Source organism: Aythya ferina, assembly GCF_964211825.1.
Source record: "Aythya ferina genome assembly, chromosome: 1".
In the NCBI taxonomy this organism is placed as follows: domain Eukaryota; kingdom Metazoa; phylum Chordata; class Aves; order Anseriformes; family Anatidae; genus Aythya; species Aythya ferina.
The window spans coordinates 136,596,795-136,623,817 of NC_140296.1; the positions used below are offsets into that span (position 1 = coordinate 136,596,795).

Below are 27,023 nucleotides of genomic sequence, written 5' to 3' on the forward strand. Positions count from 1 at the left end.
ACTAGACCATCTCATGACTTGTGATTGCAAGAGGACTTCTCAGGGTTTTGGAGTTTCTTGAAGCTCACCCCTATGCTGCTTTGCTTTTTCTGTTTCACTGTAGCTATATACACTGTGACCTAGATCTGATGCTGTTATTACCTGCTTAGTGATTGTTGAGGCCTCAGAGAAACATTCTGAGTAGAAGTCAGTTCTTATCTTGTGAAATCATAGCTTGCTGCTTAGTGTTTGCTGATAGCACATCTTGGTATAGGGACACTCAAGTACTGGTGACATGTAAACGTACTAATATGCCATCTATTCAATGTACGTAATCATCTCTGCTCAGAAGAGCCATGTAGTATCATGATGTGACCAGATGGTCACATCAATGTTATTTTTGGACACTTTTGCCCCCGAGGCAATCAGAAAGGTTTTTGCTAGATGGCAACTCATGTCTTCTATATGTGGGAGTGGAGATTTGCTGAAATAAAGCTAAGCTATGTTGCTTTTACTTTTTTAACCATTAGTCTCATCGTATGGTGTGAAAATGGGTGTCTCCAACCTGCTTCTTCCTTCTTCACTGCAATTTGTTCAAGCCACACCCTTATCTCTCCATCATTGCAACAGTGATGGTTGCCTTCACATGTTGAAGGTGCTGTCCGAACATGTTATGCCACACTGCAGTGTTTGCAGTGGCCAGCCATAAAGCAGATGGCTGGCTAGAATTTCAAACCCTTAATGGCTCAGGCTCTGGCTTCACCGAAAACTTCCCAGGGAAACTTTGGTTCTGTTTCAAAAAGAAAGAAAAAAAGAAAAAAGAAAAAAAAAAGATATGTGCAGATACTCTTGCAGATTTTTTTGTTTCCCTGAAGTGACCGCTGTGAGCTTCTTTATCCTTTCCTCCCACCCACTCATGCTATATGATACTCTCTCTAGCTGAGACCACTCCTACTTTGTTTAACTGAATTTTCTGAAGAAGGGCTTTTTAGTGTATTCTCCAAGACATTGCAGTAGTAGGTGTTACTGTATGCATAGTCCCTTAACAATTCCATTGAGAGTCATTGGAAAGTACAATACTGTTACATTCCTTGATTCACTAAACAGTGACTACACATTACTAGGACACAAATATCCACATTGTACCAGAAGGACATTTCATGCTGTGTTGGCCACAGAGCCATTCTACTGAAAGCCACACTACTCATCTTCTGAACTTCTGTGGCAACAGGATCCCAAAGGTTATTATTCACCCATGGCTGATAAAATGGTACCTGCCTTCAGTGTCCAGTTGCCCATTTAGTTCTGAGTGGCCAGAGTCAGTAAGGTTATATGAAGGACCATTGCTGAAGCTCATGGCCCTGTCCAAAAGCCAGTAGCAAATCAGTTCTCTGACAAGGATTATTTACCATTTTCTCATGTTACGTGCTGTATTTGGTCATGTTCAGTAACTCTGTAGTAATCAGACAAGATGGAACGGCAGCTTGTCAGCTGATTTAATTAAAAACACATTTTTTTTTTTTTATTGCCTCTCACACATCATTAATATTCTGTCTAAGACACGCCTGCAATCTAAAGATTGGAATCAGTCTCACTGTGCTCTTTCCAAGCTTGAATTCCCAGACACACAAACCTGGGAAAGAGTTTTAAAGGGACAGGTAATAGTTAGAAACTAATTTGATTACATTGAAATGGACCACTCATTGGTCCAAATAAATTTATTTTATTAAAGAGTATTAAGGGACCAGTCTTTCAGGTTGCTGTTGAATGCAAGACAGGCTTTGCTTCCATAAATATCAGTGAGAATAGAATATAGTTAGTATTTCCCAGGAATCAGGTCTTTGCTCTGCAGACTTCTGTTCATTTAAACAGTTGGTTATGTAAATATATTAAAAAGAGTTGAATAAAAAGCACTACACCCAATTTGTTATTTACATACTTAGCAACAGTGTTGTACCATCTCTTTCCTGGTGTGCCAGGTAGGACCCATTTCACAATGACAGTGTATCAGCAGGCATATGCACTCAGTTTACAACTAAATTAGAAGGAAAAAAAATCTAGCATTTAAAATTATATACAGCAGTTTATTTAAACAGCGATTAGCTTTCATCAACAGTATGTGAATTTTTGTTTTCTTTAAGAAACCCTGCCATTCTCAATCACAGCTGCAGCCCTCCTGCAGCACTGTGTTACTCAGTGACTTGAACTGAGCTTTACAGATATTTCACAGCCAATTACCATACAGGTTTCTTATGTTAAAATTAAGGCAACTGGAGTCAACAACCCCTGCTGAATGAAGGTAAAAGCTTGAGAACATTTTGCATAACAGTCATCAGCGTAGCTGATAGCTATTAGAGTGTTCTTGTGCAGTAAGCCTACATAGATACTATCTCTCTTGCCTGTGTGTTCCAACATGCATCTCATCTCATTTGCAACCCTTTGCTTTAATTAGCTGAATCTTTGCTTCAGTCTTTCATATGTCAACCAGCTTGTGTACGCTTCCATATTTTTAATCAGTAGCCTGTTGTCTTTACTTTGTCATTCACACTAGCATATAAATCTGCCCTTCTTATGATCCTCACTGCTTGGTAGAAGTCAAAACATGCTGTTTAATTTTCCTGTTCACTGATTTCCATTTGTTTCATGTTCAAATGCTGGCTCCTTTTTCCCTTTTAGGCATGCTGTGAGCATTAAACTTAGCGATTAAATGCCAAAAAACCAGCCCCTTTTCCCCTCTGCCCATGAATGGGTCATCCTAACCCTCTCTTGGGTGCTTACCTTACCCAAGCACTCTGTGTGTGTGCAGCCAGCCTAAATGGGGCTATCTGCAAGGGGCTGCCACAGGCTGACATAGGTAAGCTAACAGTGGCTAATAAAACAGGTGCAAAACTCATGTGCTCTCCTAGGGGTGTGATGGGCTTTTTGCTGCTGCTTCTCTTTCTTTTTTTATTTAATCTACTACAGCATAATATTTCATTTCACCAACAACACAGCTAACTCCTGAGACACTAAGACCAGATGTAAAAGCATGAGAGGGTGGCATGTGGCTGTGCTCCAGCTTTTAAATTTTCTGGTTCATTGGTGGGGAATACGAGGTTGTCTGTAGCTGTCTGACAGGTGGGGTGGCTGGCCCTGACATCTGTGCCTGAGGCTGATCTCCAAAGTGAGCCTGGAGCGTGGTCAGGATGTCATCTAGCTTCTGGTCCATCTGCATGACCTGTTAAGAAACCAGAAAGCGGATGAGCTGTCAAATGGCTGCACATGCTGCTGGTGAGAGGCAGTCATTGCCAAAAAGCTCAGGGAGGCGAAAGGTTGGCAGGGAGTGCTGGCATCTACAGTCCCCAAGAACCAAGAACTATTCCAGTTTTGTACAGTCTGCCTCTCTAGCTAATAGAAAGTTCAGGGATGCTATGAAGTTACAGGGAAGGGTGTAAAAGGGTGTGACTTGGCAGCAGAAAGCCAGGACGTTTGGTAGCCCCAGCACTTGACCACCTCTTTTAGCCATTTTGTCTCCCAGCACTTTCCCAGCATTGACAACTTCTCTTGATGATGATGCATCCTGCAAAAATCTGCCCTAAAACTATCTTTCCTTCTTAGGTTTATCCTGCCTCTCACCTCCCTTCCCTTCTCTCCTCACCCCCTCAAAAAAAAAAAAAAAAGAAAAAAAAAAAAAAGGTAATCACTACCCCTAGTTTTGTTTTAGTCTGTTATGCTTTCCATTCCTGTCTTGGGAAACTAAACTGCTCTCCTCCCTTCACACTGTAAATAGATGCCTCAGTGATACATGTTGCAGTCAGAGATCCTACTAGATACCATGTTTATTCCCATGCATTGTTAGGAGGAGAGCCTACCAAAAACCACATAATAATACCAATGACTTCATTTAAAAAAACAAACAATCATTGTATAGGAAGCTTGACATGCTAATCTCTCTTCTCATTTCATTACTCTCCATCTGAAACTTCTCATGCAGTCCCTAAACAGAGGAGTGTTTTCTAATTATTCTTTAATTTAAGCACGGAAAAGCAAATTTCAATTTCTTCCTACCACTTCTTGAAATCATGGTCTGTATCTAGTAGCCCAAAGGAGCGTTATCGTATTGCTGTGATAGGGCTTACATTCACTGTAGATGGCATCCTGCTCAGCTTCACGTCAGCCAGCAGGACAGGCTGCAGACTGTTGACTGCTGTACTTTGCTCTAAAGGCAAAACTGTGGCCAGCAGCTTGTAAGCCATTGGGATTGCTTATAATGATGCTTGAATACAGTGTGGCTTTGTGTAATAGATGAGCCCAAGAAAAATGAGCATTTTTAAGAACATTGGATGGTTTACTTTACAGTTATCTCCTGTGAAAGTCTGAGCCTCTGAAAACTGTGATCTGTCCCGGTGGGTCTAATAAACTTTGATAGCAAACCTTTTAAAGTGATATCAGATCTAAACTGAGCTTTTATTAAAAAGGGAGAGAGAATGAGAGTGAGAAGGATTCCAGCCTTTTTCTGTGCAAAGATAACTTTGGAAATAACCATTGGCGGCATGGACTGAAAATTTAGAAGGCTTTAAAAACCAGTGCAAAGAAAATCACCTTATCTGCTTTCCCTCCCTTTGCCTTTTCTCACTCCATGTGTCTGCTCCCGTGGGGGCCCCTCAAAACTCAACGTACCAGGAGCTTATTTAAGCTATATCATTTTGTCAACCACTCTTCTCTTCTATATACAATCTGCTGCTGTCTTGGGGAAGGAGAATTGAAGTCTCACTCCTGCCTCATGAGGGGCGATGTACTCATCTCTCAATTTGGATTTCAATTTGGCTTTCACAGCTACCATGTTCTAGCAGAAATGCCCCTCTCCCTGTCCCTGCTTTGGTGTGGTTATTCAAGGGTGTGGTCCACCCGAGGCAGTATTTTCAAGCAGTGAAGAGGGGGTATTTATGGCGTGGGTTGGCTAGCATCAACTTTCACCATGACTTCTGCTGGGTGCTTTCAGGGGCACAGCTGGCACCTTCAGAGCAGTGGCCAGGATGGGCAGGGCAGCACTTGTGGGAGGACTGGGGATGCTCACTGCAACACTCCCCAGGTGAGGGGCACTTGGTGCTTGGCTGCAGGTGAGTCTTAGTTCAACAGCAACTCAAATATGTAGTGTTGATCTTTGGTCAGGCAAAGGGACTCCAGAAAAGTTGCTTCTGCCTCCTGTGCCACCAGTGGCAACTCTGACTTTTCCCTTGTCTCATGAGTTTCTGGGAGAGAGTGGGCAATTGTGGCAGGTCCTTCCTTCTCTCATGTGGTCACTAACAGAAGCATCCTCTTCTCAGGCAAAGCAGAAGCATCCTCTGCTAAGCATGAACTTGGTTGGAGGTCTGGAAATCACTAGCAACTGAAGGGTTAAGCAGCATGGAATTAATTTAAAAACCACAGCCTTTATTTTCTTCTCCATTCTTGAAAAGCCTGTTTGGCTGAAGTTGGTAATGACTCAACAGAATCTTTCTTAAGCAGAAATGTTACACGGAGCAGAAACTAAAGCAGAACGAATACATTACAGTAGGCGAAAGAAAGTGTAGGCAGGGAAATGGGATCAGGCAGATGAAAGATCTTTTGGGGATTTCTTTTGTAAGGCTTTGTTGATATTGATCTGCACGTTTGATCTTAAATAAATTATGCCTGCATGTTCCATATCATTTAAACTTGCTATATTTCTCTGCATTTTGCTAACTCAGTAAAAGAATGTGATAGGAATAATTTCATGCACTTTTCTTTCCAGAAGAGGAGGAGGGTGGGGGATGTAAATATTCATTTGTGGGGGGGAAAAAAAAAGAGAAATTGTTACATAAGGGAGTAGATTACACTATACTTCTGTCACACTGTCCATGCAAAGAACTGCAAATGCTTCCTCAACATTAACAAACCAGGCTGCACAATTCTCTAGCCAGATACACAAGAGAGTTTTACTGGACATCTTTGAGATTAGAAGCAGGACGGTGCTAATTTAGTGACCTGTAAAATGTGGTCAGTGGCAGGTCTCTTCTAATCCTTAGCTTTGCATTTTACTCATAAGATCAAGCCACCACTTTCTTGCATCAGATACTTTAACATATGCCAAACTTTTAAAATGCAACTGAGCTGGTAAAACTTTAGTTAGAAAGACAAATTCTTAAGTACCTTGTCAAATTGGAGCCTGTATAAAAAGTGTTCAAATCTGGGGGCTAGTTAGTCCAGATTAAAGACTGACAAGAGAGTTTGGGACACTTAAAGGCTTGACTAAAGTCAGTAGGATAACTTGTAGGATTAAAAGACTTTTCATGTGGATAAGGGTTTTTCAGAAAAAAAGGCCTGGTTTTAGATTTCTCTCAAACCATCTAGCAGCTACTGCTTTCCTTAAATCTTGCTGCAAACAGGATGAGCTGCTGGTTTTGAATAACAGAGCCAGACAAGTGCATGGGTAAGGGGTTAAATTGTGCAACATGTTTCTCAGCTGAGTAAAGTGAGAAGCCATCCGGCCCAGCCGCAGAGTTTCCAGAGAGATGTGATATGCCCCTCGCAGGCTCCTTGGAGACAGGTGAGTTTGGCAGCTGTCCATAGGCAAATGGCAACAAAACTTCTGTTCTCCCACATCACAAAAGAGCTCCAGAGACAACCTATTAAATTGTTAAAATGCTTTTATATCCTTTCAAGTGCCCCATAGAAAGGAGACGGCAAAAGCAGTTTAAAATATTACACTGTTGTTATTGAGGCTATGAGGTGAGCTGAAGGAGTGTTGAAATGTATATTCATTTTAACATCCCCCCTGGAAAGGGCCTGGATTCCACGGTGACACGCAGGGCTGTTGGACAAAGAAAACATCTTGCAGCCAGCTCCAGTGAGCCACAGCAAGCCCTGAAGGGGAAACAGGTCAGTCACCTTCTGGGACACAGCATGTCCCAGTCATTAACCTTGAGCAACAGGTTGGCTTTCACGTCTGTGGTTGTTTTTAAGCCTCTCTTCCTGAAAGCTGGTTCTCGACCCCTTATCTGAATACCTCATTGAACTCCCATTGCAGAAATGCCTTGTGGCAAAGAGTATTCTAGGAATGGCAGCAGCATGGAGGAGGACTGACTCTTACTGGGGATTTGCCACATGCTGGACAGATTCCTAAATACCCTGAGAGCTTTTTGACATGTTTTTGCACATGCACACTATAAACAAAATGCATGTGTGGAAAACTCAGTTGGAGCAGGCACATGATCTCTCTTCTCACTTTAATCCAGAAATATCCCCCCCCCAGGTTGTGCCTATCATTTTAATATTATTTCTGGAGGCTGGAAAACCACTATCAATTATGTGCACAACACACTAACTTGAACTGTTTCCAGAGGAGTAGCAGAAGGGGAAGATGGTCTGCTGGAGCACTGAAGTAAATCTGCAAACCCACAAACATGCTCATATGTTGCTAAGTAGGTGGAGCTTTGTATCAAAAGTTAAACCCCATAAATCAAAATAAATTGCTGTCACCTCCTTAAGACTCTGCTGTCTCCTTGCCCATTGTGGTTCTACATGAACTGATCAAAATGGCTGAGCTGTACAGCCTTCATGCAGTTGTCTGAAACGTGTCTGGGCTGCTGGTGCCAGGGATGCAGCATGAAATGAAGCAGGGAGAGAAGACAGAACAGTTTGTGTTATTAATCAAAATGTCATAGAGCAACAGTAAGTTCTGCTGATTTAAGCTGGATCAACATTGGCTTCCTATTTGCCTAATTCAAGCAGGAAAATCATGAAACTGTACCAATGGGCCAGCCCAAGTTGTAGTGGCAGGGCTGCCACACTGTGCTGTTGAGCCCCATGTCCTGCTATTGGAGCCACTGTATAATGAATGCTTTGGTTCTGGATGCCCCACAGGGCATCCAGATTTTCTCTCCCCAACATCACCAGCCCTCATCCTACAACAAAGAGCAAAAGTAAGCATGGATGACCAAAAGTCAACAAAAGCACAGTGGCCATGGGAGGCGAGCAAGGGCATTCCCAGAGTCTCTACAAAGTGTTATGTGATATTTTCCAGTGATGCTGCAAAATGAACCACACACAGCTCTGAGGCCAGAGCTGCTGTGGCCAGCTGCCCCATTGCATACAAACACAACATTGCAGCCCAGGGTTTTCAAACCACCAGGGCCCCCACTGAACACCCCTTCTCTAGCAGAGGCCCACCTCTGAGCTCCCTGTCCTCCTACCACCCAGACATGCTCTCCCAAAAGCCTCCTATTTCCTGTTTCCAGCCTTTGCTGCAGTTCTGTGCTCCTAAGGTAGCTAAAATGAAGCAGGCTCCATTCGCTTTGACATCCGAACACTTCGTTTGAGAGCTCTAACCCTCATTGCTTTGGAAAGAGTAGTCCAATGGGTAGGACTTATTTTGTATGGGGAGAAGAGAGTACGTGAAACTTTGTCTGCTGTGAGCATTGACTTATTCCTAAATTTTCCAGCTTGTTACCTGCCATAGGTCACCTAAGGTCTAGTTCACAGGGGGAAACGGTATTAATTTAGCAAAATCAGATACGATTTAGTTAAACTAGTGCAATCCATTTTATGGTTGTTTCCATTTCTGACTTGTGTAACATATTGGTTTAGCTTAAGCTTGTTATCCAGATATCTGGGCCATTTTCTCATGCTGACCAGTTCTGTCACACAATTTTTCTCCTTGCACTAGATGGTGGACTGATTTGATTAGATCTTTTAAAGCCTATGTTTAGCTTTATATGCACATCTGGTCTTGTCTGCCTACAGTTACATCCAATTATTCAAACATACTAATTGCCTATCGTACAATTTGAAGCCTGAACTGTTTATTTTAGGAATCATTTTATTTTTTAGCATGTCCCTGTATGGATTTATTGTCATCCAGAGACCGCTGATTCTGTGAAGGGAAATATTTTCTCTGCAGCACTACATACAAAACAAATCTCTATGCAAAACTCTCTCTATCTCACCAGACTTGTCCCCCATTAGCAAGATTTCTCTGAGGTTAAATAGCGAAGCCATTTTTTCCCCACTTTTTATCATGGCTAGCCAATGTGCATACTGATGTGGTCTGTTGGAAGCTGTCTGTATGGAAGCAAATAACCATGCCAGCCACAGAGACCATGATGAGCTTGGGGAGACTTCTCTTGTCCAAGGTTCAGCCTCCGGGGGACTGGTCTTGCAAAGTGTTTATGGATGTGTTAGCTTGAAGACTGCAAAGAATCTTGCAGAGCTCAGCAAATATTTAAGTGCTTTACTGGACTGGAGCCAGAATGGTCAACAGTTTGCAAGACAATACCTTTAGGATAAGCTTTTGGAGTCTCCTAAAGTACTCATCCACATATATACACAAGGATATATCTACACCACCGCTTTTTCACTCTCTGAGGAATGGTAATTGGCATACACCATGGCATCCTTTATGAAATGATTTTGGCATTAATATTATCAGAGAACTGGCAGCGTGTCTCCCCTCTTATAACAACAACAACAACAACAACAACAAAACATCTTTGATGAACAGGCTCCCATTAACTGGCTGTTTTTCTGGGACGAGTTGTAACAGATTTGAAATTGATCTGAATCCTAAAACAATGCTGTACCCTAAAGCAAGGTTGCTGAGTGGCATGAACACAGGGAAACATCTCACTGGGGCATGTCAATGGTAGCTGACTGCCAGCACTCCCAGTCTCAACACTTAACCGTGCAGTTCCTGACTTTGTTCTACTGAAAGTAAAAATAGTGAGAAAAAAAAAAAAAAAAGGGAGCTTTTGCCACTAACCCCAAAAATACATGAGTGAAAACAACACAGAAACTTTTTCCATGATAGCCTGTTGTTCTGGAAGACCAGTTCTCTATGAACACCAAAATATATATAAACCACCAGACTGTCTTCTTTGACTTATTCTACATACATACCCCTTAGCAGATATCAGTTGTTTATTTTCATTCCATCAAACTTATCTGGATAAATCCACAATTTTCCAGGCCTCCCTTCCTTTATCCCAAACATCCCCACCCATTCTTAGGTCAGGTGTTACAACCTTTGGTGGCCTAAAATATAGTAATCTTTATTTTAAGTATAGCTTCACTTGTTTTGGTTTCCATCCACCTTTCCTGTTTAAATGAAAACGTAAAGGTCTGTCCCTCTAAGCTTTGTTCCTGGGTTATTTCCTGTGGGTACCCTTTTGGTGAGCATTATATACTTATATTTCCTATGCCATGGTTGCACTGATGAACCTCTGCAATATATGAGTTGTGTTTGCAGTCTCTGTTCTTGGTGTAAGATGCCATTTGCCTAATGGCTAGGCAGCTCTCAAGAGTTTAGCTCTGGATTTCTGAAACAGATCTGGTTCACACACAGATTATTTTATAAGCTTTGCTGCTTCAGTGAAGGATTGGCTTTATTTATTTATTTTTAAATTTCCATTTATTTATTTATTTATTTATTTTATTAAATGGATTCTGACTTCCTAAGTAAATGAGATTTACCTGATCATGTATCTATGTTACCACAGCAGGTTTGGAGTAAGCTGGCTAGTTTCTGACACTTTTGACAGAGGGACAGAGTTCTTACAGACAGCTTACAGATAAAAATTTTGGACAGCTTACTGAAAGTCTGCTACTTGTGCAGAAGATAGACATTAAACTTGGTTCTTCATTGAAGGAAAGACAGAAGAGGAAGGTGAACCATATTATTAGACCCTAGAGAATCCACACAGGATGCCCTGACCACAGGAAAAGCTTTATTCTCAGCTCTTGCCCCTTATTAGCCTCAGCTAATCAACCACAAAATACAGAGCTGCAGGAAACCAGGCAGCTTCATTTCTAATGATCCCAGAAGTACTTGTTCCCAGCTGAAGAAATTTGAGCGGTGCCACTCCTTGAGTGGACACTAGAACTTTCCACAGCTGTAATTACGCAGCACCACTTGGCTGCTGGATATGCTGCAACAACTGAGGGAGTTTGTCTCATGTGAGCTACGTGCACATGCACCTGTGTGTCTGTTTGCAGCCAGTGCTTTGAGACATTTGGTTCCACCCCTCCCCCCCATGATTTTCCCCTGGTATGTAAATCAATCTTTGAAGAGCTCCCTTTTTCCTGATTTACATACATAAAAGGTTATTTTTGTTGTTGCAGGACATTTCATTCTTCACCCTTCTCCAGATTCTGCTCAGATCCTCCCTGTAATCTTGCCATCTCTCTTTGCGACATCGCTGTTCAGCCACACCCTGGATGACGCACTGCCATTTCATAGCTCATTATTTTGTGTGGCTACATGTCCTGCTGCTAAACCAGCATGGAAAGAAACAACACAGAAAAATAACATAGCTAGTCCAGCCACAAAGGTGGATATGCAACTACTGTGAGTCACGCTTTAATTTCACAATAAAGCAACCTTAGAACTTATGTTCTAAGATGCTGATTAATTTAATTTTTAAATCTCTAAACAATAGCGGATGGAGAGAAAAAAGAAGAAAGAAAATGTGACACTCAGTATTTAAATGGTGCCAAAGGAGCATTGAGAAAGAAGTGACCTTAGCCTTTCACAAGATGAATGTGTTAAGCTCAGCATTTTAGACGGGTGTAATGAACTCAGTATTTATGCCTCACCTTTAAAGAAATAGTACCAAACCATCTACACTCTGTTTTGCCTTTACTTTTGCTTTTTTAAGCTGTATTAAATTTTCTTCCTAAGAACAAACTTTAGCCCCACCAGCCTCATGACTGGTTTTTCTTAGCTTAGCTGCAAGGATTACTTATGCTGAAATCTGTGCATGAATACACTTAGTCCAGGTCTAATAACCTGAAATTTCGTTATGCTACCATCTTGTTAGCACAACTGGTGGACTGTATCTAATGGGGTAATATTTATATGCCTTATCACAAGTAATGATACACAGCCTCCCTCCACTGACACACTTGCACACACAAAAACTTCAGGTTAGCAGTCCATCTTTTCTTTTAGGTTGGCAGGAAAGGCAAAGGGAGAGGGAGTGTTGCTACTGGGAGGAGCAGAGGCATTATGGTGATGGCGATCTAGATAGTAAGACATGTAAGTACTAGAAAAGTTCCAGGCTGTTCTTGTAGGACTACACCAGGACTTCATAAACCTGAGCCCTGATTTACTCCCCAGCACAACCTTCTTGCATTTAGGACAAGTCACTTTCTGGATAATCCTCATCAACATTTTAGTACCATGAATCAAATAACCTGCCATTCCTTTTTTTTTTTTTTTTTTTTTTTTTTTTTTTTTTTTTTTTTTTTTTCTGACATGAAATCATATGAAATTGATGTGTGTCTTGGTACAAAACAGAAGTCACAGACCTACAAAGGATACTTGCAGTCTGCAATGTTGACTCAACCGCTGGCACTAGGAAGGAAGCAAGAGAAGATTGGTCCATGTTGGAAGAGGACAGGAAGAGAAAAGATGGTGGTGTCGCTTTGTCTTTTCTACTCTTGGCTCTTTGAGGATTGAACTGGACACAGCAGAGCAAGGCTAAAGTATGGCACTGTAGTTATGCCAGAAAAAAAAATAATAAAAAATATATATATGTATATATAAAATATGTGTAAAAAACAGAAAGAAAATAATAAAAATGATTGTATAGAGATCAGAGGGTGTCACCTGGGAGGCCACCACCTGGGCTTCACTTTTCATTTCTGCCAAAGAATTGTCATACAATTTTAGCTGAACCCTTTAGCAAAACTTAGGGTTGGTCTGTGTGCAGACTTGTGCTGATGTCAGGAAATCAAATCTGCAACACACCTTTCATTGTTCTAGGGGAATCTGTGCCTGGACACTCATTTTGCTGTGCCTTATTTCAGTTAGACTGATAAAATAAACTTGATAGGAGCTAACTTGTATAGATCATGGAAAGTGAAAACCGTACCTTTGTACTATGCATGATTGAAAAGTGTGAATGAAAACTTCTTCCCTTACTTCTCTTCAGCTCTGCATGGCAAAAGCCTCTAGGGTCACCTTTATATAAAAAAGTCATTGAAACTCTCACACCCTCTGAGAGATACCGCAAATCTTGCTTAATGTATGCAACACAATTTGAGGAAGAAGCTACAGAAGCACAAAGTAGTGTTATGCATTTAAATAACAAGGATTACAAAACACCATTCTCTGCTAATTAAAACACAAAACCCAAAGCAAGTAAAATATTATCAAACCATGCTGATTGAGGGTGTAGCTGTTCTTAATTCTTATGATTCAAACATGCTTTTCTGCACCCTATGGTTTTAGCCTGTCTTGCTTATCTGTCATTTGATGTATTTTCCTAGCTTACTTGTGTATATCGAGCCTGATTAACAGCACTGTCACACATATATTTTAAAACAATTCTTGAAAAAGTAATGGGGACTGGGTGGACTGTCTGATCTGGTTTTGCAGCCACAGTGACCTGACATTGAGGATGTTTCTGTATCAGTTCAGTTGCACCAGGCCACAGTATTTCTTCCTAGATCTGCAAAGCCACAGGCACAAAATGTAGGTAAAGCAACAACACAGCAAGAAATGTTTTCTGACTTTAGATGAGATTGCTCAGTACCTGGAAGGATCTGAGCAATAGGTGGGGTAAGGGTCTGTGACAACATAAATTGGTGCATGAACTGGCTATAGCTATGGTAATTGTGGATGCAGAACATGAAAAGAGACCGCAGGGAAAATGAATTTGACTGGATTTGTCTTTTTTCTCCTTCCCAAGCTAGGGAATTAATTGCATAATGCATTCTGTAGCTAAAGAGGTGTCCACAGGGATTTAAAACACTGATTGAGAGTATTTCACTGAGTGAAATAGTTTTTCCCAATCCAGAAACTCTGCTGTGGATCCTTTCCTTTTCTTTCGTGCTTGAAAAATAACAGAGAATTTTGAAAAATCAGCATTGCTACATCCCCAGGGGAGACTCAAATAAAGCATTAATTAAAGTTAAGAAAGGGAGGTGTCTTATTTGAACTCTGCTGAGCTAGATGGATTACCTATGAAAGCTGGCATTGACAGGACAGCTGTATGAAGAAGCCTGTGGCAGAAGTACCAGTGTCTTACACAAACAACAGGAGACAGGGCAGGAGACTCAAAGCCATAATTGCCAGATAGATTTCTTCCTTGTAAGGCATATGCTAGGTCAGCAGAAACCTGCCTGAGCTTTCTGTTGTGAAGCACTGCACTGTTAATTAAGGAAAAAAAGTCTGTTATACTTACTATCACTCTTACAGCTCTTTAGCCTTATACTGCGGGGAATACTGCTGGGGAGAAGGCTATTATAGGTCCTGCTCACAGAAACAATCATTTTCCTCTTGCATGCCTCTTCTTTTTCATATTATATCATTGCAGAGAAAAAGCACAGCAATAAAAAGGGACATGTATTAACATGAACATTGAGGTGTAGGAGTATGAGAATGGTCTGGTAAGATTTCACTGCCCCAGCATTTAGTAAAATAATTTGAACTGGTGCTGGAATTTAATTAAGATTTTGGATTACTGACTTTTTTGGAGGTTCTACAGGTAAAGCTGGGAAGCCATAGAACACAACTTTCTGCTGTGAGGGAAAACAGATCTTTTTCAGGTCAATAAGCTAAAATTCATTAATAAAATAGATACTTGTTGGGACTAATGAGACCTTGGAGATTTAATTGCTTAGCTTCACATCTACATGCTCATATATTACTTTTCCTAACCACGAACTATGACTTCGATCTACAAACTCAATATAATCTATAATATGTCAAGTGTGTCTAAGCTGTATTAAAAAAACTGCCTGGGTTATGTGTTGTTCTGCAGTGTTTCTCATCCCTTCAGAGCAAGCTTATTTAACTCCATATGGAACTAGTTATCAGTGAGAAGAAAAGTAAGATATCTATCCTTTCGCTAATTAATACTTTAGAAAGCTTTCACTTTCATGTTTTCATGCTTATTAAAAATCCCATCTGTGACTAGGTGCTGTCTTTCTGCACCAGTATAGCATAAACCAAAAATGACCATTACCATGAATACATGACATACAAGTCTAGGGTGTAGACACCAGTCTCTTGCTTTCAGCATAAGACTCTTTCAATGCATGCCTGTCTCCAGCTCCACCAGGTGACACCATTGCAAATGTATTAGCAAGAGAGGACTCTCTACATTCTCTGGCTGTAGGTTGCACTGGCCCATGGGAGCCCAGAAGAAAAGAGTTTTGGGGAATTGTGCTGTAGCTGGCCATGTGCCGTGAAGATGTCCTGGAGTGAAAGATAATTTGTCATAAGACAAGCTCTCTGGTGACAAACTAGTGCTCTCCTGTCACCTCTTCTCACATCAGCATATGTGAGGACACTGACAGGCCAGACACCAGCTCTCTGTCCCGGTCCTTGCTACCAAATCAGTCAAGATAAGAGGTCCCACCACGCAAGATCCTTCTATTCCTGCCACCAGCCTTGCTCCTAGGGCCATTGATGCCTCCTCCACCATACTTAAATGGTTCTTTTACTAAGGCAAAGGTCTAAGTGAATCAGGGCCATGTGTTGTGTTCCAGTCGAGGCACTCTGTAAAAAAAAAAAAAAAAAGGACTGAGATCTTCCCCTGCCTTTCCTTACCTCTGGTATACTCATCTGAAATGTTTATGGTGAGGAACACAATTGCTTTTTCTAGGAATTTAAACTAAGGCTCTAATTAACTAGGAACTGAATTTCCTATCCTGCAAAAAGATTCAAGATAAAAAAATGAATCCTGCAGACACAAGACCATGCCAAATGAGGAAGAAAACAGATAATTTCATTTATTTGTTATGAAATCTAGATTTGTTCCTTTTTTATTTGTTAATACTTCGCAGAAAACAAAAATCACAGAAACACATGACCCCACCTGTATTCATTTTGAAAACACTGAAATATCTGCATTCAAATCCTGACTTGTTTTTCCTTATTGTTCCTAAAAATTTTATCAAACTCAACACAATTTTCTGAGATATAGTGATTCTTTCACATTTTGCTAAGGAAGAAGTGTTTCTATGTAAAAGCTCCTGCCAGCTCATGTTCAAACATTTGTGACAACATATGCCTAAACTGTGTATGGTCTTGCACAGACACACAGGGTAAGTGTCAGGAACCAGGCTCACTTGCACAGCCTCTGGAGCAGCCTGGGAGAGATGCAAGTGATGTGCTAGGCAAACTGCAGGACCTGTGGGTCTCTACTCCCCCAGGCTGTCTAGGGGCACTGAGCTGAGCCTTCTCATGCCCTTTTCTTTCCTCTCCTGATAATGCAGGGAGATGTCCATACCTCGTCTCACCTCTCACTATCTACCTTCTGTTCTCTCTATCACAGGAAAGGAATGGAAGCATTTTCATTCAAAATGCTTCTGTATGATATACTTAGCAGCAGCCAGCTATTTAAAAAGATCACCCGTAGCCTGCTGGCACTGTGCGGAGCCCTGCAAATTGCATGGGTGCGAGGCTTCCTCCTGCCCAGGGAGACTGATGGTCTTCTGATGCTGGGGACCTCCGCTGCATGCCCCACATCTACAATGTGGTCAGCATCTGCCATGTGGCCTCTTACACATCACCACTACTTCAGGGCTGTTACTCTTCACCTCTATCCTCTTCCCTTACAATAAAGGTGGAAAGGAGCAGGGTCCCCAGAGCCAGAACTACAGCTTGTCCCAGTGGGGTAGCCAGACATGCTCAGCACTTTGCAAGCATGTCAGGGCTCTGTCCCAGTGCTGGAGGTCTAAACATGACAGAAACTCCAGGAGGGATACTATCTGTCCTGTTTTGAAGGAAGGGCACTGGTATAGAGGTTGATGATTTGGTCCTCATGGTCTCCTTGGCTCAGACCCACCAAAGCAGCTATGCACATGCTTGGTAGGAAGCACAAGAGCTATCACTGAGACTTCACCCTGCCACTGAATGTCCATCTTGTGCATAGCCACATGCAAATGCACACATGGCCACCAGGTGTAATGGGGCTTCCAAGAGGGTGAGTTACCTCCAAGGAGAAGAAACCACCACCAACACAGTCACAACACTATCTGTGAAAAAAGATAGGCCCTTCAGAAACCTGCCCAGCTGTCACAGCATGTTTCAGCAAAACAAGGGCTCTTTGACTAGCCGAGGTTTCAAGGAAATGCTTCCCATGTGATTGAGGAAGTTTCATGAGTGCTTGGTAGGAACACCAAATCATCAAGCAGTTCCTTCCTGGCTTCCCCCCCTCACTGTCCTGGTGGGACCAGGGCAGGTGAGATGAGGGATTGCTCTGCTGCAGGCAGGTGAGCCAATGTCTCTGTGCAAGACGGCAGACATTGTCCTGTTCACCCTCAACAGCTGGGCAATGCTGATGAATTTGGAAATCTGAAGTATGATTTTAAAGCTGGCCATGGAGTGCACAAGTGGACTTGTGTGGGCTATTTGAAAAGATTAGATCCTCTTGTTAAGCACAGGGTAGCACAGTGTGGCAATTAGCATGTTAAGCAGAGCTGAGAAAGACTTTTGCAATGAAACCGAAAGCTTGGCTGACCCCCAAAATCTGCAAAGGTTCAAGAACCTTTCAGTAAACCTGCACTGAGACTTGGCAGATTTATAATTTCAAGGAGGAACCATAAAAAAACACCCTGGTTGCACATGACTTAGAGCCTAGACCAGGCCACGCTTGGCACTTTGGGAGTTTTGCTTTGATTTTTTTTTGCACACAAATCCAAAACACAGTGTACACTCAGCATGGAGGAACCAATGCAAACCAAAACTGCTGAGTTTTGCACAGCTCTAATTATAATCTCTTTGCAGTCCTGGTTTTATTTATTATTGTTTGTGCTGTGGTAGCAGCGCCGGGCTCCAATCAGCTTTGGGGCCACGCTATGGTAGGGGTTGTAAAGACAGAAGAAGAAGGCAAGATTCCCGGCCTGAAGAGTTTATAATCTAAATAAATGAAATAGATAAAGAATGAGGGAAAAGCATAAAACACGTAAGCAAAGGGATTAGGGTGCTGGCAAGACAACTGTTTTTATTAGCGACTCTCATCCACGCATAAAATCATGTCTGTTTAGCCTGTAAAATCTTTGGGGTCAGGGCCATATTTTCTAAAAGGCAGAGAGAGATGGGATGCAAGAAGAAGGGAGAAGGGCGGCAGGGGGAAAGGCCCTGTAGGCCAAGGAAGGAGCATGAGGCGGGAGATGGCGAGGCCGACAGGGGGGCTGGAGCACAGTGGAGCAAGGGATTACTCAGCTGCGGGTGAAATCCAACCCTTAGACCAAACCTCCACATGCTCTTCCTCTTCCCACAAACTCTAAATCCTCCTTCTGCAAGAAAAGCCCTGCTTATGAGACAGACAGCACTTCACAGTATGGGTCAAGCCAGAAAACCAGAGCATGAACAACAACAACCTGGGACAAGTCACTTAACCGCTACATGCTATAGTTTCCTCTCTAGTTAGGCTGAGCTAAAAATACTTCCCTATATGGCATAATTCTTCCTTGATGTAAACTACCCCGAGATACTCAGGTGAAAGGTGCTAGAGGAATGCAAAAATTTATTTTTCCTATGTCTCCTCACATACTCTCCTCACTGCCAAATGAAGGCTTGAAGCCAGGAATTTAAGAGATGCATGTATCTCTCTCTACATATATATGAACATAAAAATATATTTATGAAAGAGGCCATGGTATATTTTTTTGGAAATGAAGCCCTAAGTCAGATTTCCTAAATCTATACATAGGAACGTAAATGGACAGCCAGATTTAAAATCAGGACACTTACCTCTTTAAAACCAGGTTCAGGAGTCCATCTCTAAGTTCTTAATTGAAAATGTTAAGCCACAAGCAAACTGTGGCTTAATTTTGTATCTTAAAGTAAGTTTATAATGTCCTTTTTTTTTTTTAAATTTAAATTTAAATTTAAATTTAAATTTTTATTTTTATTTTTATTTTTATTTTTATTTTTATTTTTATTTTTATTTTTATTTTTATTTTTATTTTTATTTTTATTTTTATTTTTATTTTTTCCAGGATTTAGGTGCAGGTTTGGGCCAGTTATTTTATCCCAATTATTCACCATCCTGCAACTATTAATTAAAACAAACAGCACTCTGAAGCTATTTCTCACAACAGGAAGATTTATATCTTGAAACCGAAGCCTGTTTTCTCACCGTGTCTATTTTCTACACAGCGTAAACATCCAAGTTTGTTATTGCAGCAATCACCAGTGCAAGCTCTCAGAGCTTATTGCCAGGCTTGTGATGTTTATTGTTTGTTAAGCCCTGACTCCTGGAGTGGAGTGATTAGATGAGAACTTCAGTTCTCAGTTAAAAAATGAAGCAACTTTGCACGGGACCACAGGGCTGGTGAGATAAATGGGAAAACATGAGCAGAATGTATAGCAAATGGTCTGAACATCAGAAAAACGGGCAAAAATAAAACCCCACATGTATTATTATTTTTGAAGCCTAAGGATTCTTAATCCAATCTCCCCCTTATAATTTGGAAGGGGCGGGGCTGACTCATGACTTCTGACTGCCAAAGCATGGCAGTGGTGGGGGTTAATCATTGCCTTGTAGCTGCCCAGAGGTTTCTTGCTGAGGGGCTGCTCACCCCTTTGCTGAACCGCACATGTTTGTTATCACTGCCTGTTGGGCTTCTGCCACTTTTTCCTATTTTTTTCCCCTTTTTAAAACAATCTTACCAAGGCATTCGTTTATGAAAATATCCTGTACAAGGAATTACATGGACTTGGCAAATGGAGACAATAGGTCAATTTCTGGGCCTCCCAAATCTGACAGGATCCCTTTAGCTTTTTAAAAAAAGAAGAAAACCAGAACTATTAAAAAGTTTCAGCTGCCAAATAGCCAGTAAGTGTATAACAATGTAAAGCAAATGTAAACATTATATGATGAAATGCATTTTTAAAAAAGCCTTCTTTTCTCTGCAGTTAGATGGGCTTTATATACAATGGGAAGATTCATTCCCAAAGGTAGATCCACTATATGAAGTTCCTAGGTATCACAGTCTAAAATATTTTACACCAATTAGTATGTGACACATCACCTTTACCTTGGGTAAAATGTATTCTGTCTCCTGAGTTTTGAAAGCTGCACTCCATATCCCAAGTCCCCATGCCTCAAAACCTCTGGGGAGAGGAGGAAAATACATTTGCAGTGAAGGAACCTAGCTATTACCACTGTAACTGAAGGACGTTAATAATGGAAAACCAGGGTGAAGAGCACAACAAAAACACAACCGGCAGAAAAATGAGAATGTTTATGTATATAAGGTTAAGGTTTAAAACATTCAGAAGTCTGGCATGCATTGTTCACAAAGCTATGGATGGGAGCTAGGTATGCGATCAAAGGTCTGTAGCCAGCTCCAGCTGGACCCTGCACTTGTGCCCACAGGCATGGGAGTGAGCATGGAGAACAACCTCCTCCACTTTCTCATCGTTAGAGCCCTGAGGAAAGGTCCTGTTGACTTTCAGGGTATTGTTCTGGGTGATTTCTTCCCAGTTTCTCCTTCATATAGTGGAATATGCGCTGCCCATACTGGTTACTGGTGCCTGGTTACTGGGGTTGGGTCTGTGGGAGAAGGGAAAGGATGGGAAGATGATACCAAAACTTTACATAGAAACTGATGACACTAGTCACAGATTAATTGTGCTGCTCACAGAAAGGAGAGGAAAGAACAAATCACCCTTGACTTTCTCACTCCCCTTGAGTGGGTCCCTGCTCTAGAATGTGTGCTTGCTGGATGCCTGCACCATGCCTACAAACTCCCATAATATTCAGATCATTTTTCCTGAAAGTTCGCCTTCCCTTGTCACAGTGGATGCTATCTGTAGGATGTGGCAATAATCTATGTAACAAAAGGCAGGGCAGCTCTCAGAATAGGCAGTGGGGATGAACATGATCTTCTCAGCTGGCTGAATGAATGCTCTATAGCTGTGCTATATTTTATCTGTCCCACATTTATTCATTTACATTAAATTTCCTTTAATTTACAACTTGCTTTAAGGTGTGATTAAACTTGACACTTGTAGTCAAAGTGTGGCTTCAAGAGTCAGGACAGTTACAGAACAGCTATGGATACCAATACTTAGAGTTCAGAGAGAGAAATCTTCTCCTGCATGAGTGAATAAATACCAGAATACCCTAAAATCCCACTTCCAGACAAGCCTGCATTATTAAAGTTTATTAATCTCTACTGGGGCTAGACATGCATCAATGAACTGCTACTGTCCTTTCTGTTTGACACACATCTCGTGAGCTGGTGTAACACAAATGCTGAACACACTGGTGCCATTAGCTGCTCCAGTACACATCAGGAACATCATTCTTTCTATTCCTGCTGTGCATTCAGCAATATGCCCTGTCAATAAACCACAGGAATAACTGCCTCACAGGTCATCATGACTACACAAGAGTAGGCATCTTGCCAACACCAGACAACTGAGCTACCAACCATGGACAACCTGGGATTCCCAAATTCTCATGAGCAGCCCCTCCTGAACTGATACCTTCTCCCACTGGATGTGTCCTGGGGCTGAGGAGTAAAGGCTCACTTCTCATGCTTCTGCAGCCACAGCTGATCAACCCAAGGGTGCAGGTCAATACAATTGTGTCCTGGTCCAGAGCAAGTCGGCACAGAGGTATCTTTTTTTTTAATCTTTTTTTTTTTTTTTTTCCTGATAAAACCTATACCAAGTGTCTTTGCTTTGCTTAAGCTGCTGAGTGAGGCCCACCAGTCTTCTTAAGGTGACAAGGTAGGACTGAAATGGTTTCCAAATCATCATATAGCCAGTGTTCATGTGCAAAGAGATGTATGAAGGAAAAGAGCTTGAACAGCTGGGAAGCCACTCGAAGGAAGGATGGGTTAAAGCAGAGCTTTCTGTTTTGCTACTCTTCTGAAGATGGATCAAGGGGAAAAGTCAAGTCTCCCACAATAACTTGGAAAATAATACAAAGCTCAAGGCTGTGGGATGTGCCTTCACAGTAAAGCCCATCACCTAAAACAGCCGTGTTGTTGGCACAACTCTGCAATTAAACTTAAGGACCACTTAAGAGTGTTGGAGGCTGAAACTAAAGAATTTTATGCCCAGACAAAGCCAAAGTGACTTAGGCAGATTTGTAGGTTAAAATGAAAATGAATTCACTGTTCTGATTACTTATGCTATTTTGTTTTGTCCTTCATTTTTAAAAAGAACTGTTGTGTGAGTAAACAGAGCTTCAGTTTTCTTGTTAAAACTCCTGACGCCAGTGATCCTCCACTTACAGGCGAAGTAAAGCTATGTGTAAGTCATAGGGTCAATTTGTTTACCTTGCCTATGGCAAGAGTTGGGTTCATCAGGTTAATTTCAGTAGTTGCTGAAAGGTCTTGAAACTTTTTCTGGTGTCATATGTCTTTTGCCTTTTTTCAAAGCAGGGGGTAACCATGGACTTTTCAAAACATAATGAAGTAAACAACATTTTTCTGCATCAAGCTCATCCTGCAAATTAATTCATTTGCATTTCTGACCCTTTCAAGTGAAGGGAAGTCATACAGATGTGAACAGTCATTTAATGATTTTAAGGGTTATGGTTCACATCATCCAAAATTGATTCCAGGACTACTCATTCACAGAGAAAGGAAAAATGAAGGTGGAAATACTGGTGTGTTGGAAAAGAGGGGTATTTTTAATTAAAAATAAATAAAAAAAATTATGGCTGCTCTTATTTATTTAAGTTCAAAGCCTTTGGGCACATCCATAGTCCATGCTGATCTGTGGTGAATTGCTTCTTTGTTGCTGATTCTAGCAAAGTTGATTTCATATTGCTGATTCATCTAATGGGTTTGGACTGCTCTTGTTATCCTTTCAGACAATGGGGTATTGAGCCTGCAAACAAATTTGCTGTCTGCAACAATCAGTTGATTTACTTCATATTTCTAAAATTCAGTAGTTCTAGTTTTTGGGGTTTGTGTATAGAAACAGCGAGAACTTCATGAAAGCCAAAGCAGAAAAATAGTATTTTGGTCAACAACCATAATACCTTAAATGTTGCTAATGAGACCTAGTCCCGTACACAGGAATGAGTTAATCCTGAGATAACTCTCTTAATAATTTGCCATTAACCATTGCTATTGATTCTGCTGCCTGGTTTTAGGTGAATTTGCTACGTAAAAAAAAAAAAGAAAACCAAAACAAACAAACAAAAGAATAGAAAACCAACAAAAAAAAAAAAGAAAAAAAAAAAAAAAAGAAAACCAAAACAACACAGTGGCAATAGCAACAAAGTACAGTGTTTTCTGGCAGACTCTGCAAGCCCCTTCAATGCAGGAAGCAATAGATTATAAACAAGTTTTATTTTAATCCCTGCAGGACATACTGTGTGAGTCCAAGAACAAGTCCTATTTTTCTCAAAGCCCTCCACAGAAAAAAAGATCTTGAGATCCCAATACAATATCAAAGAGATCAGCCAGTAAAGAAAAACTATCTGTTCCTGGCAAGACATCAAAACATTTCCCACAAGTTTATAGTTGTCCAACTGATCATCAAAGAAAAGAGTTTTGGTTGGGTTTGGGGCTTTTTAGTGCCAAGAGTTGTTATTGATTCTGAGATGCCTGGTATTGTTGAGAATACCAGCCAAACAACTGCTGAGGGAACATAAATGGTCTTTACTGTGTGAAATGTGTTATATCTGAGCTATTATATGCATAAATTGGCATTTCTGTGAGCAAAATTTTGGGTGGCATACATGATTCAGGCAGCTGTTGTGCACACAGAAGCTTGTGTTTGTACATCCCACCATGCATACAAAAACTGAGAATAAACATATTTCCTCTGAAAAAACCCTAACATCTAATTCTTAAAAGCACACGAGTCCATTAATTTCTCCTGTACTCACCACAGCAGTTTATGATCACATCACAACAGTTTATTTTCACAACACTTTTTAAAGTAGGGAAATAACTTCCTCTGAAGTGATGAGATTCAATGGCAGAGACTGAAGTATAGCTGTGAAGCAATCCACAGCCAGTATTATCATCTCTCATTTGTAATACCATAAAGCAGAGGAGCTCAAGTCACAGAACTTGGTCTTCTTGTGCAATATACAAGCTCAGGAAAAAAAAGTCTACTTTATACATCTGCATGACTGAAGCCTCTACAATTTTAACTGTTTCAGGATGAGTCTGAATTTACAAATTATCTATGCTGGCAAACACTCTGAGTAGAAATGCATAATTTACCAAAAATGCAGTGCTTCCACTGATACAGCTTCTGCCAAGCTGATGAGCAAAATAATGGCAAAACCATGTTTATGCTCATATAAGTGGAGCTATCCAGAGTTTTTAGCAGATGTAGGTCTGGGAAGTGTGGACCTAATGAAGCCAGCTTGTGCCCGGCACTGACTTGTGGCTGAATATGTAGGGTCCATCTTGGTGAAGGCACTCAATGAAGCTTTTCTAGGTCATGGGGTCTGTACAATAGCCCCATTTCTTGTGGATTCATTTGGGCTTGGGTAAAGCATTTTGGATTCGTACTGCATCCCATGCTGGGAGAGGAAAAAATTACACAGATCTCCAGTTTCTGCTCAGTCAGCTAGTTTTGCTAGACTTGAAGAGATGCAATATATGCAAGACCTCTACTTTTCATCGGTGAAAGCAAGCAGTAAGATTCAAAGGACAGACAAGCAGATGGACACACACATGCACACATTCTAATTTGTTTTCTTCAGAAGCTAATCAGACATCCTCCCTCCTCCTTCAAGGTACTGGTGTTTTTCAGTCTTTCTGCTTCACCCTTCCCCCCCTAGAGCAGCAGCTTAAGTCAGGGGACTTTAAAGAAAGGACTAATTACAATTTGTCACCTCCTTTATCTTTTTTTTTTTTTTCCTTTCTTGCTGCACTCATACTGCTGTCCCCAAGCCAGTGACAAAGAGCTGATTGAGCAGCAGTGGCCAGGGGACAGCTGCAGAGGAACAGTTCTGCCGTGTCACCAGCAGTGAGGGACAAATGCAAACGACCTGGGGGCTTGCATGCAGCCATCTCGTGTGCTGGGCTTGGAGCTGGGTTTTCAAACTGAACAGAGATTCAAAGAAAAGGAGCCAAAAGCAGGAAGGACTCTTCTGGCTCTAAATTAAACTTTCATTTGGAAAGTCAGCTGCAAATGCTTCAGATCTCCTAGACAGTGATGAGGTCAAGCTGTGGCTGGGAAACCATCAGCCACAGCCAGGGCTGTGTGGGAGGGCTCTCTCCTGAAGACTGCTCCTGCCTGCAAGAAACAGTATCTCTGGGAGGACAGTCCTGTTTTGTTTGCCAAATCTTCCTTGATGTCAGCCTAGGCTTTAACTCAGATGATGTTCTAAGGCTTTTTCACTTACAGCTTTGTCATTCAAGTCCAAGGATGATTTATGGTCCTTATTTGCCCTTCACACAGCCTGGCAATATGTCTACTTGTCAGAGATGACTGAGATGCACACTTGAGTGCTGATAACCCCTCTGCCAGAAAGAGCATGGTTCCTTCTTGCTTGCCTCTTCTTCTTCTCCCTCTTCCTCCAACACTCCCACAAGTCACCAGGGGAGCACCTCCACTCCAAGCAGCATGAAATGAATGTTGACTTGGCAAAACAACATTGAAAACTAGTCATTTACATGTCATGCACATCTAGAAATAATCTTTTAAATGAGGATGCAGCCTGCCTCACTCCAAAAGTTGAACCAGACCTTTTCAACTGGTATCCTGGTTCCTTCTGCAGTGTGGCAAAAGACAGCTTTCTTTGTAGGGCTGCTGAATTCAGCTGTGTGTGTGCTGCCTTCTGGACAAGCATCTTCTTCTCCTGTGGCTACAGAAAGCCAGAAAGACAATCAGGTTCCTTGCTGAAGCACAAGCTCTCCTTTTCTCCCACGGCTGACTATGTCCACGTGCTCTCTGATCCATCAGATGCCATTGATCTGAAGACAAAATATTTTATTTTCTACTTCAAATAATTAGATAAAAAGATTAAAACATGAGATTAGGTGAAAGACTACTAATGGTGGAGATTTCAGAAAAACTCAGCTCTGACAATGGGCAATGCTTATTTGACATGTTGCCAAAAATTTGACAAGTTGTTATTTTTGCAAAACTCCTCCACTGTAGCTGCTCTATCTTCCTCTTAAATGCAAATGTTTCTGTGATCTGTCACAATGAGCACTGCCATTTTGCTACAGCAGTAGGAAACCCAGGTTGTTGAGGTAGAAGTTGGAGCTTGGCAGGAGATCTGTGTGAATTGGGAGTGAAAAAAATCCAAAAGTGGAAACATGACAGCAGGAAAATTACAGTGCACTGAGAAAGTAGCAGTACAAAATTTATGAAAGTAAGGGGTGAGCCCTTTTCAAATGTTTGCCTTTACCAGAAGGTAAAGGCAGATGGTCTGCTGGGAAGTTAGCCTGCTTGATGTGAAAGTCAGTTCATAGTGGTCATTGCTGTTAGGCACAGCAAAGAGTCCTGAAAATGGCACAAAGCAAATCTCAGCTTCCGTAACAGAGCACGTGGTTTTGTAGATTACTGCAGATGCTGACCCTCATAACTGATTTTATATGTTTTTCATCTCCACTGTTCAGCTGCATTCCTCTTGATGCAGTTCCAGGGAAATCAACACCATGGAGAAATCTAGCCAGTGATTTTCACAAAACAAGATTTTAGTTTGGTGCATGTCTATTTTTTCATGTATGCTAATTTACTATTTACAATGGTAAATTATCCAGCTCTGGATACACAATACTAAAATAATAGAAGGGTTGAATTTTTTTTTTCTCTAAATGATTTTGACTAAACTATACCGGCTGCTTTATTTATTTATTTATTTTTTTTGGTGTTGTAAAAGATATTCAGAATTTTCTACTTTCCTTTTAAAAACAAAGTACAGTTAACGTCCTAAATTTCCAGCTTTTTTTTTTTTTTTTTTTTTTTTTTTTTTTAAATAAAACAAAAGCCTTTCAAATGGATTGATAGGTCAGTTTCAAGTTTCTATTAAAAAGGAAAAATAATATAAAATTGTAAAAAATAAGGAGTCCCTTCCCACTCCACTGTCCTATTCATATGTGCAACTTGTTATCAGCTCTGCAACAATAGCAAATAAAAGCCTGCATGAGGA

At 41.1% G+C, this 27,023-nt stretch overlaps 1 protein-coding gene across 4 annotated transcripts in view; it reads right to left on the reverse strand.

The window, feature by feature from the left end:
• Window positions 1-2,037: 2,037 nt before the first annotated feature.
• Window positions 2,038-27,023, reverse strand: part of LOC311437337 (potassium voltage-gated channel subfamily KQT member 1-like) — a 533,151-nt gene continuing 508,165 nt past the window's right edge. For 3 of the 4 annotated variants that reach the window (XM_084520432.1, XM_084520430.1, XM_084520433.1), the window contains one exon: window positions 2,038-3,196. In XM_084520432.1, coding sequence (XP_084376558.1) covers window positions 3,041-3,196 — 156 coding nt within the window. In that variant the 3' untranslated portion in view covers window positions 2,038-3,040. Of the gene's footprint in view, window positions 3,197-14,963; window positions 15,482-27,023 lie in introns of all 4 variants that reach the window. The other variant, XR_014693412.1, reaches the window with a different exon arrangement.